Here is a 14469-nt window from a genome sequence, read left to right as displayed (position 1 = left end):
CCCTTAAAAAGAAGCATACATTTCGCTCAAAAAAAGTTCCATATAAAAATCATACATATTTTATAAAAAAAAAATATCCCTGTTTTATTTTTATGCAACAGTATATCCACACTTATAACTAATATAACTTTTACTTTTTACATTGCAACCGATAGATATAAAAACAGAGTTTACAAAAAAGTATTCTTGTTACTATAACAAAGATTGCCTTCCATTATATGTTTTTTGTACAATTCATTTATAAAGACTATGGGCAACTCTTTACTCAATACAGTTTGTCATCCTTGAGAAACCACATTACGTACGTTTCCTAAAATTATAAGAGAATATCACAAGCTATTATCATATACATGAAAGACAATATGATAATAATAACAACCGTAGAAACTATATATTAATGTACATAATACATAAATTGACGGTTTAGTAAGAGCCTTACAGTAGCAAAACTCTAATCACATATGAAAGAGAGATTAGTTTTACGTATAACGTTATATATACAACATGTAAACTCGATAATATAAATTATTATAAATTATTGAAAAATGAATTGTGATCACAGACTTCTATATATACAAAAGTCTGAAATAAAAAACAATTCACGATAAAGTTTTGACTAACTCTGACTCGACACTTCTTCGGCAATCATTTTCCAAATTGCTTCATCAGATTTCCGAGAACTTGATCATGAGCTGCTTTTTCATTTAGTACAATTCATATTTCGACAATTTAAAATAATAAAACATTCATTATTGTCGGATTACGATATAATTGATCAATATTAATACTGAAAAAACCGTTTGTGTTATCAGAAAGACTACGAAAAGCCAAAGACTTTTCCGTCAAGAGTACACGTGCTCACGTGCAAAATTTCGTGTTTAGTAAGCTAAATATTTCTTCTATGCGAATATACGTTCTCGCGATTGTATCACGTACAATTCTCTGCGCCGACTGGATAAATCTCTAGGAACTCGATTAAGCGGTGAATCTATTGCGACAGTCATCATCCGACGAGATTCTCGAGTTTGAAATGTTTATTAGTATCGCGTCGGGGACCGTGTTTGAAGAAAGCAACGGATCGATCGCGATAAATAGAAAGAAAGCAAGCCAAACACATGAAACGTTCCTCCCCCCATCGTATATCATCGGCGAAAGAAATATTATGTGATTATGATAGAACTCTTGCGTTTTTTTTTTTTTTTCACTTCGCTTCATCATCGGCCATGACTTTCGAGAGTCATCTGCCTCCGGGTGGACGCAGCTGTCGGCGTTTTATAATTACTGCGCGGTCGAATAACGTTCCTCGCGCCTCGGGGAACACGATCGTCAACAATTGTCGACGAATGTGGCGGTGGATCCACTGGCAATCTCCGCGTATTCCTGTCTGCTGGCCGAGCAGAGCTTGCTGGTGAAATCCGTCTCCCGTTTTCTAAACACAAGCGAGAAACAAGATTAGATTATATACCAGAAAGATAGATCACCTTTGAGAAAATCGGCGCCGATCTTTCTCACGGAATGTCAGAACAATGATGGTACCAAACTTGGATGTGCGGATATGCTTTAATTTATAAACATGCGTTCTTGTAGCGAGAGATTATCGCACTTTCTTTCTTCATACGCGGTACCGCATTTTGAAGAATCTTGTGGACTATCATTCTTCTGACACCTTTGTATGTGCCCTCACCCTCTGCCCGGAAGGTCCATGGCGTCCACGTTGACGCTGTTGACATAAAGCCGGTCGTTGCACCAAAAGAAGCACAAGGATCTAGGTTGCAGCACATCCATATCGTACACCCAGGAGAGCTCGACCCGCCTGATTTTACCGATGTTGCCGATAGAACCGGTCGGATGGGCCACGACTATCCGCGCGGTCGTTCCGTGCTCCAGCTTCATGTAACCGCTGAAAGAGATGAACAACGGCACTATTAAGGCGTCTCGGAAGAAGGAGAGTCGTCGGATGCGAATTACATTTAGAAGTAGTAGTTTACAGAATATAATCTGCCGCGATTTCGACGTATCATCGAGCGGGGAAAATCCGTAAGAATGTGGTTTCTCGAAATACTGACAATATGCTTCGCTGACAATTGTTATTACTTACCTAGGCGTGAGATCCATGTTGCGTATCACGCCTTTGTCGGCGTGGAGAGTGACTTTCATGAAGCCTTGCACCCAGCTCTCCGCGGTCGGCGGTCGCGCGAGGTTGACGGTGATTCTGTAATGTCTCCCTGAAAGAACGGATTACAGATAAATATCGAAGAGTATTTCGAGATCGGAGAGACGCGTCGTCGCTTTTATCGTGCGCGGAGAAAGTCGCGATAGTGAAAAGCTGCATTGCTTGTCGCGTGTGACTGGTATATGTAGTAAAATAATATAGTGATGCGTCGTAACGGTATTTTCTTCTTTTTTTTCTCGCATCAAAGGATTAACGAATGTGCCTGTGTACGATAGATGGAATAAACATCGATTTACATTAACGTTTGCATATTATAATATGGAAAGCATTTTTAAAGCTTAGCGATATTCCTCGTTTGATACACGTTTTACGATGTCGTAATGCCGAGTTATAAGAGAACGGTGTAATGGAAAGCTAATACTCGATGATATTTCTAAATATAATGCTTACTATGTGTATATATATTGAAAAAAACAGCAGCTGTCATACATTTTAATTCCAAGACATAGTCGAGCATAAAATGATTGCACATCGCATAATTTTACATATCATATATCGGAAGGATTATGTAAGGTGTCATACTGGATGATAGGTTCTCTGGTTAATTTGGAATTTGGACTTTTTGATAACGAAAATATCGAGATATCAATAATATTCTAGTTTCAAATACGATTGAGAGAAAGAAATGTTTTTCGTCAACTGAATTTTGGAAAGAGCCGAACTTTAATTAATTTCAAGTGGAGTTTAATAAAATTTTTAATTCAAATTAAAACTTATAGTTACAAAAGAAAAATATGAATAAAAATTAAAAATAATGAAAAACCAAAATTGAGCAAAAAAAATCTATTGAATGAATATTTAATGGCTTAAAAGATTTTATATGGCTAGTTTGAATTATACATAACACGCGGACTTCGTACTTACTGCAATACGGATCCTCTTTGCCGGTCATGAAGAAGAACTTGGACCCGAGCAAGGACGAGACATCCTGTCCCATGGCCTGGCGTTTGACAAGCGCTGGACTGGTGTCGGCGTGATAGCCCATCACGCCGCAGCTTAGGCTGTTGTTGCTCTTGCAAGAGAAGCACTCGCCGCGCAGGAAGCTCGCGTAGCTCGAGCATTCGTGCGCCACGTACTGACACTTGGAATTGATGCTTTCGATGAAGAGCTTGAGCGCGCGCACGTGATTGCAGGCGACCAGGACGCGCGAAGCCTCCTCAAGACCCTCTCGTATTAAAGTCAGCGGCAACGACGGCGTAGTCTCGCTCAAATCCGTGCAGCCCGGCTGCTCCTTGCCGTTGTTCGGGTAGAAGTCCAAGTGCCCGCACGGTTGGCTCATACCGTACCCTGGAAGGCCTTGTTGTGTACTATACGTTAGTCTGGACAATTGTCATTCACGGTGGAAAGAGGAGCGAAACTTCAATTATTCGAGAGCATTTATTAAACCAATAATCATTTATTTTTAATCGATGAATATAATAAGACTAAACGGAAAAACCATCTTTGCTCGAAAGAATATTTCTCTTATTATTACATTTTGAAAGATCTATATATTCGGGCACATCTAGCTTTAATTTATGTATACTTAAATTTATTAATTTTTTTTTATAAAATTAACTTTTATTTGAATATATTTTTATTTCACGAGTATGAAAAATATTATTTATTCTATTCGTTTCTATATAGTTTTATGTATACGGTTGAGTTTAATGAGAATTACGTTTGAGAAACAATATAATGTTTACCTAAGAAAAAGATGCTCTTTCCGTCGGTGTGAATTACGTCTACTAATCGAGCGTCTGTGGGATCTAGGCGAAGGTGGTTTGGCATTCCTTGAAAGTACGGTTCCGCGGGATCCAAACCGGTGATGCGTCCGATATTACCGCCCAATTTTTCACCCGCGTAACCAGCCGTGTGAGCACCGAGGCTGTGCCCAATCAAGTGCACATCGTTCGGATTCATACCGTAGTTTGTCTAATATTTCATAAAAATAAGAAAAGAGAAAATTGATTTTTTTTTCTTCATTTTAGACAGTATCACGAATTTTTGCAAATATCGTTAATTTATTAATATCGTAGTCATATGGAGAAATTGTGAAAGAGAAAGAAAGAGAGAGAGAGGGGAAACATAATATTTTATATTTTTTTTAAATATTACGTTCTTGGTATTCAATTTCACAGTTGTGTTGAAAATATACCAAGTTGCCTAAAAAGAAATATATAAATCTCATTTAGCTGGAAAGGCGTGCGTTTCTTACTTGCAAGTGCTTAATGAGATGAGCTAACTCGAGCCCAACTAATCTTGTATTCGCTGTCGCTTGGGTGTACAAAGGTAAGCTCCCGCCTGCCCAATCGACCACGATAACATTGTAATTGCCATGCACTAACAACTCGCTCCTCATTTCCTGCGGGTGATATTTCGAGAATAAATACGGGTATAATTTTCGCCAATTGCTTAAGAGTTATCTAGGATATTGGATGTAACTATGTCATCAAGTCGCATAAATTTATTTGCAACGGTAACGCAATGTGTGTGGTAGAAAAATGCGTTTCCTTAGCAATTTAATCCAGCAGCTCGCGATGGATGATGTGATAATAAACCGAAGATGTATATGTGATTAATATTGTACGAAATATTTTTGATTGCGGCATGTAATGCAAGATTTCGATCAAAAATCCGGGATAAGTGATTATATATAAATAAAATAACGAACGAGATATACATATATATATAAATTAAGTAAACTTACCTTCACCCAATTGCTGAGTGGCGTGTCTATAAAACCGTGTATAATGAATTTGGTTTTTCGCTTAGGATTGAAATTGGAGTTTTCGATGGATTTATCCTTGGCCACTTTTAATATTTGACCCTGAAAAAATTATTAACGTTATTATTGAATCCTTTGTAATTCGATAGTCTATCAAAAAGTAGAATCGATCATCCAAGGTATTCAAGAGGCTTGTTCAGAAAAATAAGATTGTCTTTCGAAATATTTGATTTCGAAATAACGTATATAAATTTCGTTTTTATCAGTCTACTACGTTTAATAAAAAACACAAATTATTGCCATTTTTTTAGATGCATATATCATCAAGCAAAAAATGTAAATAAAAGAATTTCTTTATCAAATTTATTTTATCAAAAAGTATTGTGTATATAATATATGTATATAAAATTTACAAAAGTATTTCTTTCAATTTCATGATTTAGCGATTTTATGCGGGTATAGATATGTTATGCGGCAAAGGCGTGCGTGTTTTCATTGCTGTTGATATCATATTCGATACTTATCTCACAGTTTCCTTCTAGAATATTCATTAAATTACAAATCAAAGATTTTATCTTTTACGGATATGTATACAAAAAACGAACTGCCCTCGCACTCGCGCTCCGCGGAGTGCGTCACGTGTTCGCCAGCTGCATAATTTTGTTTAATTAATTGAGTTAATTAACATATTTCCACGGGGATTAAGCACCAGACAGTCTCGCTGGCCGCTCGCGATCGAACCGGGTACGATAAGATACTTGTTTCTCTCTCTTTCTCAGAAGGGAAAGAGTTTCTTAATTTCATTTCTATACGCGCCTCTCTGTCCAATTATTCCCGCGAGATGAAATCCGACAGGCTGCTAATGCAATTCATCGACGTATATAAGCGGTTACGCGTGCGGAAATATTATATGCCGTATCGGATATTTTTTCGAGAAATCCGTAATCGTAGAAGAATTTTTAATCTATCTCCTCTAGGTTTCGCTTCTGTTGCAAAATATTATTGACTGGCTTTCGACATTTATGTCGCGTGCACTTTTATTTAAAATATTTCCTCCACTTACGTCCAAGGGATTCTGATTCGTGTAAAGGATGAATCTGGTATTGATGACGTCCCGCGGCAGTGGGAAAACGTTGAGGGGTCGGTGAATAAGGTGGTACCAGCTCCTGGTAATGTTCAGGCAGCCAAGCTCATCATAGCAGCGCGTCTCGTTCTCGACTACAAAAGTATCATCCCTTCAATAACGCCTTACTCTTGTTAAGTTTTACTCGAATCGTGTAGTCTATTTTACGAGGTGAGGCTTCACGCGATTATTCTTTTTTAGACAAGTCTTGAAGAAATAAATGAACGCGTTTATCATTATCTGGTTAGTACTGTTTACACTGCGATTGAATTATCTACGATCAGTTGATATAATCATAATTACAAGGTAGCCAAGGTATATTGACTTCGATCCGATCGCTGCGCGCCCACTGCCAAGGGTCCAGAATTCCGGCGGAACAGATAACAGGAGTGAATGCGACGAGGAGTAGAACCAGTGCTCCTTCACCGTTGCCGCCGACTCCACGTCCGTTCATACCGCTCCTCCTCGTCCTGCGGAGAAACACAGGATGGGTCGATTTTATCATTGATATTCACGACTTGAAAACGACGATGATGTAAACTCACATACTGGCACTTCGGTCACGTGTAGTTGATTCTTTTAAATTCTCTTTTTTTTTTCTATCACGTCGGATGTAATATTCCTTTTTAAAATCAAAAGATTCTTATGGCGATAAATATAAATTAAAAATAAATTGAATATTCTTGCGTGAAAATGTTGCAGGCGCACCGAATCGGATATGATGAAACCGTTGAACGGATATTGACGATTTGCCAAGCCTATGTTGGACAAATGTCGTATCGCACACGGGGGTTGAACAGTCACTAAATATCTGAAAGAGGACAATCGTCGAATCTGAAAGAGTCGAGTGCGATATTGGTGGGGATTTTCGAGCTCTCGCGAGAGATGAAGATCCCAATTACATCGTTTATGAGAAAAAAAAGATGAATATCCAAGAAGGTCGTCCGCAATTCACACTATAATCACCTTGAAACATCGGCGTTTGCGAAAAAAAGAAACAAATCTCTTCTCGCGATTCGTCTCTCGAATGACACAGTTTCGCGCGAGTAGTTTTATCGAACTCTTACACAGAATCGGAAAAATATCGATTATATTTTTTAAGATTATATAATTGATGCAAGCAAATTTAATTGAAATTTTTTGGATTGACGATTAATTCGAGAAAAATTAATTGGAGATCGTTCAATGTGACCATTGATATAAGCGAGATTAATCGAAGCGCTTGTATGTGATTAACAATTTATAAACAAATTTAATTGAAATTTATTCGATTGATGATTAAAATAAGCGAATTCAATCAAAGGTCATTCTATGAACGATTAGTATGAACAAATTCAATTAAAAGTCATTTGATAGACTTATTAAACCGAGCATTTTAATCGAAGACTGTTTAATTGACAATTTATTTCAAAAATTCAATCAATAATGATAATAATAATAATAGATAATAATAATAGAATAATTAAATAGATAAATAGTGATAATTAAATGGACATATTATTTAAAATAATAAAAGTGATTTCGAGACAAAACACTATTGAGGATAGATTAACTTTAATGATATAAAATAATTTAAAGATAATACGAATTTTTCTCTCTTTGTTTTCCCTTTCTTTATATAACGTATTGTATTTCTAACAATGCCCGTTGTGAGATAAATCGCCATCGATAATAATTCTTGCCAGACGAGAGAATCTTCATCTGCCCGAATCGTCGTTAACATAATTGCATGATATGTATGGACATACCACGATTCGTACCGCGTGTGGCCAGCATGTAATGATACGTTGGTGGTCGCGACAATAGAATGAGGAACGGGAAGACAAAGCTTCGTTGAACATCTCGATTACATAATTGGTGTTTGTAAGAGTCTCGACGCCGTCTCTTTTCTATTTATCACGGTAGCGAATAATGCTATTAATTGCATTATACGCGATTAATGACAACGCGCGAACCCGCTTTAAGCAGTTTTTCGTCATAAAATTGTCGATTCTGAATATCGATAAAACGTTTTCTCGCTGTTCTAGTTCCTCAGCCTTCGTTGTCTTACGCAACGACGAGGAGCGAGACGTTATGTCACCGTGCATGAGTATCGCGCCTCATCGAACCTAGATTATGTCACACGCGCGTCGCACTTACGTAGAGAGGATTCACAAGTGCAGGGACATCTGCAAATATTCTGCAAGTATTTTTGAATGTGGCGTTATCTCACTAAAAAGTTGTCATTGATAATCGCGCTTTCACCAGGTCGCTTGTTCGTTCGTGACGGGAAACATCGCGGTTCGGACATGCGATGCCTCGTGACAATCGATCGGTTTAAGTGCATTCTTTGGTGAATAGATAGGTTGTTCCGAGTAGTTTTGAGATTCTCCAATCGGCGATAAACGCGGGAAAGTGCAACGTTATTTCCAGGTTTACTCTATAAAAATAACGCGTTACCGTTACTCGTTACTGATTTTAAAAAGTAACGCGTTACCGTTACCGTTACTTGGTAAGTAACGATTCGTTACTTTTTCGTTATATTTCTGTTCTTTTTTGTAATGCTAAAATAAGATATTAGATTATAAAATTATTTAACGATCAATATTAAATGTAATAATCTATGTTACAATTAAAAATTCTAAATTAGTCTCTATATAGCAAGCGTTTTTTATATGAAACATATTTAATGATTCTAATTTTTTATGTTAATATCTTTACTTTTTAATACACAATTATCTTTATAGGAATTTAAATTGTAATTTACAAATTTCAATTTTGTCGAAAATTTTTATCAAACATTGTTTTTATATATTGATAAGAGAAATATTGATATTATTAAGAGTGCATTCCAATATTCATTGCCATTATTGTAAAATCTATAATTTATATATTACTATAGATTTTCAATACTAGCAGTAACTATCAGAATGCAGCCTATGATAGAAGGCTACAAAATATTTTTCAAAAATCTACTATCATCTATTGAATAGATATAAGATAATAAAGAACCAAAAAATAACGATAAAATGTAACGGTAACGCGTTACTTTCCAACCCTGGTTATTTCTTATTCCGCAATACGGGAAATTACTATCGCAGTGATGATCGGTGGAAAATATCTTTGTCACACGAAACAGATTGATATATTTTCGTAAAATACGCTGAAACTCAAGCGAATTCTCAGCTTGACAATTTGGATTGCTTATGATTATATTAAGATTTTACAAAAATATATTATCGCAGAGCTAAGGCATTTGTGATAAAAAAATTTGAGAACCGATTATAAATACGAGTTGCCCATTTTTTCGTTTGTGATAAATGATTCGAGTTTAATCATTATTGGACGAGATCGGACGAAATGTGTCTTGGAAACGCTCGGAAGGATAAGTCGAGACTTGTCGCGGGACGAATATAGGCAACGGCTGCCGTGGAATATCGCGCGGGATATTTTCTGCATTCCAGCAGCGAGCAACTGCATACCAGCTGTATATCCAAGCTTTTCTCGCGAATGTGTTGAAAAGCATTTTGCCGGAACGGTTTATTATCCGTTTTCGTGATTATGGCAATTTCCCCGAATCGTCGTGTACCATTTTGTACCGAAGACAAGAGCCGCCTGATCAAACGTTCTCGGGCTTTCTGTTTTTGTGCTCTACCACTTTCCCCTAATGAATTTCTGTAATGAATATCCTAGAGGCAGAATCTCTCTCTCAAATGTTCGTTGTGCGTGCAATTATTTTCAGTCTTTCGTATCAAGCGGTTTGATTGACGCTGATTGTTGAAATTTGTTAGAAAATCGTTCGTTTTTATATCCGGTTATTTTTCAAAATGCTTCCCTATCATTTTCTCGACATTTTATTTATCATTCGTTCATATTCTACAATTTGGATAAGTCTAGATGATATTGGGCACATTTCAAATAGACTATCTAAAATAATTATTTACATATATGTATCAATAGTTTTGTTGAAACAAAATATTTTTGGGAAATTTATTGCATTTTACGTTTCATTTATATATGTCATTTAATAGAAAAATATTTCTTATTTCGCAAACATTATTTTTGGTCTATTTCTGTAACATAGGACAAATCAAGATAACGGATAAGGTATCGATAACCGCGATATCGATATCTTTCGATCAAACGAGCTTGCTCTTGGTTAAAAAATACAAGCCAGAACTGCTTTTGCGTTTCTTATTGCTCTCAATTCTCGAAAGGCGTCACGAGATAGACCGAAAGAGAACCGGTACTTTTCTCTTTCCGCCGGTTGGGTCCCCCGGATTTCGCCGTTGTGTGTGTTATGTGCTTCGGGTATTAAATAATCATTATTTCGCGAAAGCGAGAGTAATCGCGCGGTGTAACCGCGCGGCGCCAAGTCCCCAAGTCGAGGAAAGAGAAGCGCAACACGTCGGCCTCCGTGTAATTGTGGCCCAGATTCGGCGTCCTTCCCTGCGGCAATGCTGTACCACTTCCTGTATATTCCCCTCGCTCTCTCTCTCTCTCTCTCTCTCTTTCTCTCACCGCCTCTTTTTCTCTGCCACCGTTTGTCCGCAAGGCGAAACGTTCAGGAACGCAGCTCGTTCTTTTACCTGTTTTACCTGTTTTATATCTCCAGGCTCGATCTTGGGTCGATTCGTGTAAACAAGTTATGTCTTACGTTAAATTGCGCCTTTCTTGAAGAGATCTTTAAAATGCCTTGACGCTAATTCACGAAAAAATTAACACGATTTAATAAAACAAACGAGAGTCGAGCGTGCAATTTTTTTTTATATGCAAAACCTTGCAAAAATTATCTTATCTCTCTTTCATCTTTTTTTTTTTTTTTTAGACTAGTGCAACTGTGCAGTTTTCCTCTCTTACGCGAGCGAGTAACGCGTCGTTGCACTCCGCTTTGCCGTGACTAATTCTATAGGAAGAATGTACCGTACGTTCTGTTATCCTGCGGAAACACAGCATTTTCAGCGTTCTCTTCATCATCAAGCATTTTTTTTGCGACATATACCAACGTTAATTCAAATGTTAGTGCAAATTTGTTGATTTTAATTCAGATTGTATGAGAAAACACGACGTGTGAAATCTTCTCTCTGAAAGGTCGCATTGAAACGCTTCATTGGGATTCCAATTAAAAGAAATGCATCATCGTATATTATACATTTGAATGCAATTTTTCTAAAAGCGTAGAGAGACTGTATTTCTCATACAATGATGGAAACACTTCAAATGTGCAGACTATTAAAAACAATTATTTAAACAGTTTTGTTGTGATAAAAATATTAATTTTTTAAATTTATTTTCCATAAGAATAATATAGAGAGATATGACTACACGGGAACAATATTTATTTCAAATGCTGAAAGAAGTTGAATATCATAAAAGAAAAATAATATACACAGTGAGACACGCTTCTATTTGGTAAACCGTTACTTTTAGCTCTATCAACATTGATTACTCATCGATTACATATTCTAATTTAGAAAGATAATTTATCCGCAACATTCCTTTGTGTCTTCAAGATTCCTAATGAATAATTCACAGGAAGACAACTCTTTTAAATTCCGGTCAACTAGATATCACAATGATGACGACGATTCGCCGAAGGTCATTTCTGATATCCGGACGAAAGTATCGGCAGAGGAAATCGCGAGAGTGGCGATATAATACAAGCGTCATCGTCATGATCTAATCCAATCCCAGAGACGCGAGACAGGAGAAATTCTTCTTCCGATCTTTTGCTTACGCGCGACGTAATCGCACCTTTCTCTCTTACACACCTTCGGTCACTCTTGTTTTCATGCGTTACGCAACACACGCCACAAATTCACGCCGAGGCCCGGCATAAATTTCACCGGGTCTTTCTCGACTGGGGTCTGAGCGCCAGCGGCATCGTTGTGACGGCAATTCAAAAGAACAATTTCCATCCGTGTCGCGCCGTCACGTCTGACGTAATCCGAGATATCGCGTAATTCGACGAACGAAATACTCGTCGTTCGTTAGCGATTAATGTACGATGTACGAGGATCTTCCTTCTTTGTGAGAGAAGCTCGCAATTACACGCGGTATATAATAAAAATTTGTAACTTTAAAAAGACGGCTCCCCTCCTCGAATGAAATCGCGAGTCAGTTTAGGCAACGCTGACACACGTGAAACGTTACGTATTTTGACAGTTGCAATTGTTAATCGCGAAAAATATAATGATACATAAAAATATAAATACATAAGGATATAAAATATAAAAAAATTTTAACGTAACAATATAATAATTATCTCTAACTGTTCTGAAAAGAGAATAGTGAATTATTCTCGTAGTTATGTGAACTTCCTTGCTATACGGCGTAATTATGAAAGAATCACATATAATTGCATCCTTGTGTGTGTATGTGTGTGTGTGTGTGTGTATATTTGTTTCGTGTATACGCGGTCGAAAACCGCAACTTTGCGTGCACATGTGACCGCTGCTGCAAAAGAGAAGACACTTGTCCGTGTCCGGTGAAAATTGAGTTTTACGCGCGCATGAATTTCACCACGGACGTATATCTTTCGGCGATGATGCCGCAATCATCATCCGCATCTCGTTCGTCCCTAGCGATAAATCATAAAGATTTCGCGGCGTATCAAAGAGATATTTTTACGGTTTAAAACATGTCGTCGGACGGAAGCACACGGAAGTATAAGATAAGCTAAAAATATCTCGTCGCGGACACGCTAAAATAAAAATAATATGATTGTCAATTAACTTATTAGTATTTTAATGCTTTGCACAAAAACTGAGAATAGATTCTTTAATCCTTTATACAGAATGATCTATTAACTCTGTTTGTTCGAAACATTTGTTATTTTAAACAATAGACAAAAATTAAAATTTGAAGGTGTATTTCCGCTATACGATTTCGAGATATGGTGGCAATAGTTTCATTATGGATGGAAGCATGAAAGAAATTCGAAAATGAAAAATGTCAATTTCTTATATCTTCTTAAATCTCCAGACGTGAAACCATAAAGCCTAACATACCTTCAATTTCTTTCTATTATTTAAAATAGCGGAAATGTTTTAGATAGATGTAGCTAATGGATCATTTTGTACATATCAAAGAATGAAAAAATCAAATAAGATATTTGACAAAATAAAACTTGATAATCATAAAAATAAACCGCTTTTTTTTTATTATTATTATACATCAAATCTGAACATTTATTTTGCATAATGTTGAAATAATATAATTTTTTTTTTTTTGAAAGTACAATATATCTTTCAAAATTAAATGAAAATACTATTTATAAATTAATGCTTTTTAAATTTTGAAGTTCAGTACTCCTGTATATGTACATAAAAATGCACAATTTTCATAAAATCATTTTTGACAGTCTCTACAAAATATCGCATTTAATTTTGTCATATTTTCATGGTAAAAACGTCTGACTGTAGTTGTCAGCATTTATGACATACCAGCTTTCACAATGTTACTAAAAAAAGTGTTGAAATCTCCTAGATGTTGAGAAATATATGCCCCTAAATTACTTCTATACAATTCGCGATTTACTATTATTTTGGCGAATTTAATTGTGTCGCTTCTTTGCAGCGACTTGCCCTTAATTGCTTCAGCTTAATTAGATTCTTTTTCTCACATTGAGAAATCTGATCTCGTAACATCACGGTATTTATTCGTTTTTTGTACTTTTATCTGAAAGCCACAAAGCTATCGTTATCGTATCTACAATATGTGATATAAAAATCAGATTACGCGCGAAATTCTCTGACATTCACCATCCAATTTCTTTAACCCGGAATACAAAGATTCTTTTCTCGCATCGTGCACAATGAAACGCGTGGACATTTACGTGTGTATAATTACACGGTAGCCAGCTATTAATTATCTCCTTTTACTTGCGATATCTAAAGAAGGTGGAAACTGCTGCTTGAAGGTTCTAATTAAATATACTAGAAGATAAATCTCGATAATATATTTTTTTTTATAATCTTTTATCGGCAAAAATATATCACAATTTTTATTTAATCGGGAATACAATTTTTAACAATATAACATACTAACAATATACTACATGTATGTATATAATATTTAAATAATTAATAGATTCACACTTATATTTTTATACAATATTTAATTACAACATTTTTTATTAATATTTAAATAATTAATGTTTATCTATATTTTTTATATATGTATACATAATATATACCTACAATTTTTTTTTTATTCCTGAAAAATGCTTCCAAAAGTGATGTTTTCGCCTTTCCCTCTCTTTCCCTTTCCTCGTTATTTCTTTTCGTCTTTCGCGCGTGTGCGTGCACGCTCACCGCCACGATTGATACCGCTTTCCACACAGCGATCGGCCTTTACAATGACCTACATACTTGGCATAACAGTACTCGGCGGAATTACACTTGCGTCCATGTGTACCTTCATCGA

General features: G+C 36.2%; 1 protein-coding gene across 4 annotated transcripts in view; it reads right to left on the bottom strand.

Moving 5' to 3' along the window:
* Positions 1-82: 82 nt before the first annotated feature.
* The window catches only part of LOC138934031 (pancreatic triacylglycerol lipase), a 20284-nt gene continuing 5897 nt past the window's right edge, over positions 83-14469 (bottom strand). Inside the window, exons 1-10 of one of the 4 annotated variants that reach the window (XM_070297401.1) lie at positions 6609-7244; positions 6367-6533; positions 6004-6158; positions 4923-5042; positions 4431-4577; positions 3919-4147; positions 3098-3529; positions 2099-2225; positions 1685-1900; positions 83-1429 (exon numbers count right to left, since the gene is read on the bottom strand). In XM_070297401.1, the coding sequence (XP_070153502.1) occupies positions 1327-1429; positions 1685-1900; positions 2099-2225; positions 3098-3529; positions 3919-4147; positions 4431-4577; positions 4923-5042; positions 6004-6158; positions 6367-6533; positions 6609-6610 (1698 nt within the window). In that variant the 5' untranslated portion in view covers positions 6611-7244 and the 3' untranslated portion in view covers positions 83-1326. Of the gene's footprint in view, positions 1430-1563; positions 1901-2098; positions 2226-3097; positions 3530-3918; positions 4148-4430; positions 4578-4922; positions 5043-6003; positions 6159-6366; positions 6534-6608; positions 7245-14469 lie in introns of those variants that run through there. The other 3 variants (XM_070297400.1, XM_070297403.1, XM_070297404.1) reach the window with 3 other exon arrangements.

This window comes from Polyergus mexicanus, unplaced genomic scaffold, assembly GCF_030449975.1.
Source record: "Polyergus mexicanus isolate NDT 795.1 unplaced genomic scaffold, iyPolMexi1.0 SCAF_6, whole genome shotgun sequence".
NCBI lineage: Eukaryota > Metazoa > Arthropoda > Insecta > Hymenoptera > Formicidae > Polyergus > Polyergus mexicanus.
The sequence above is the reverse complement of the archived record's forward strand: the minus strand, read 5'-3'. Positions and strand labels throughout refer to the sequence as shown.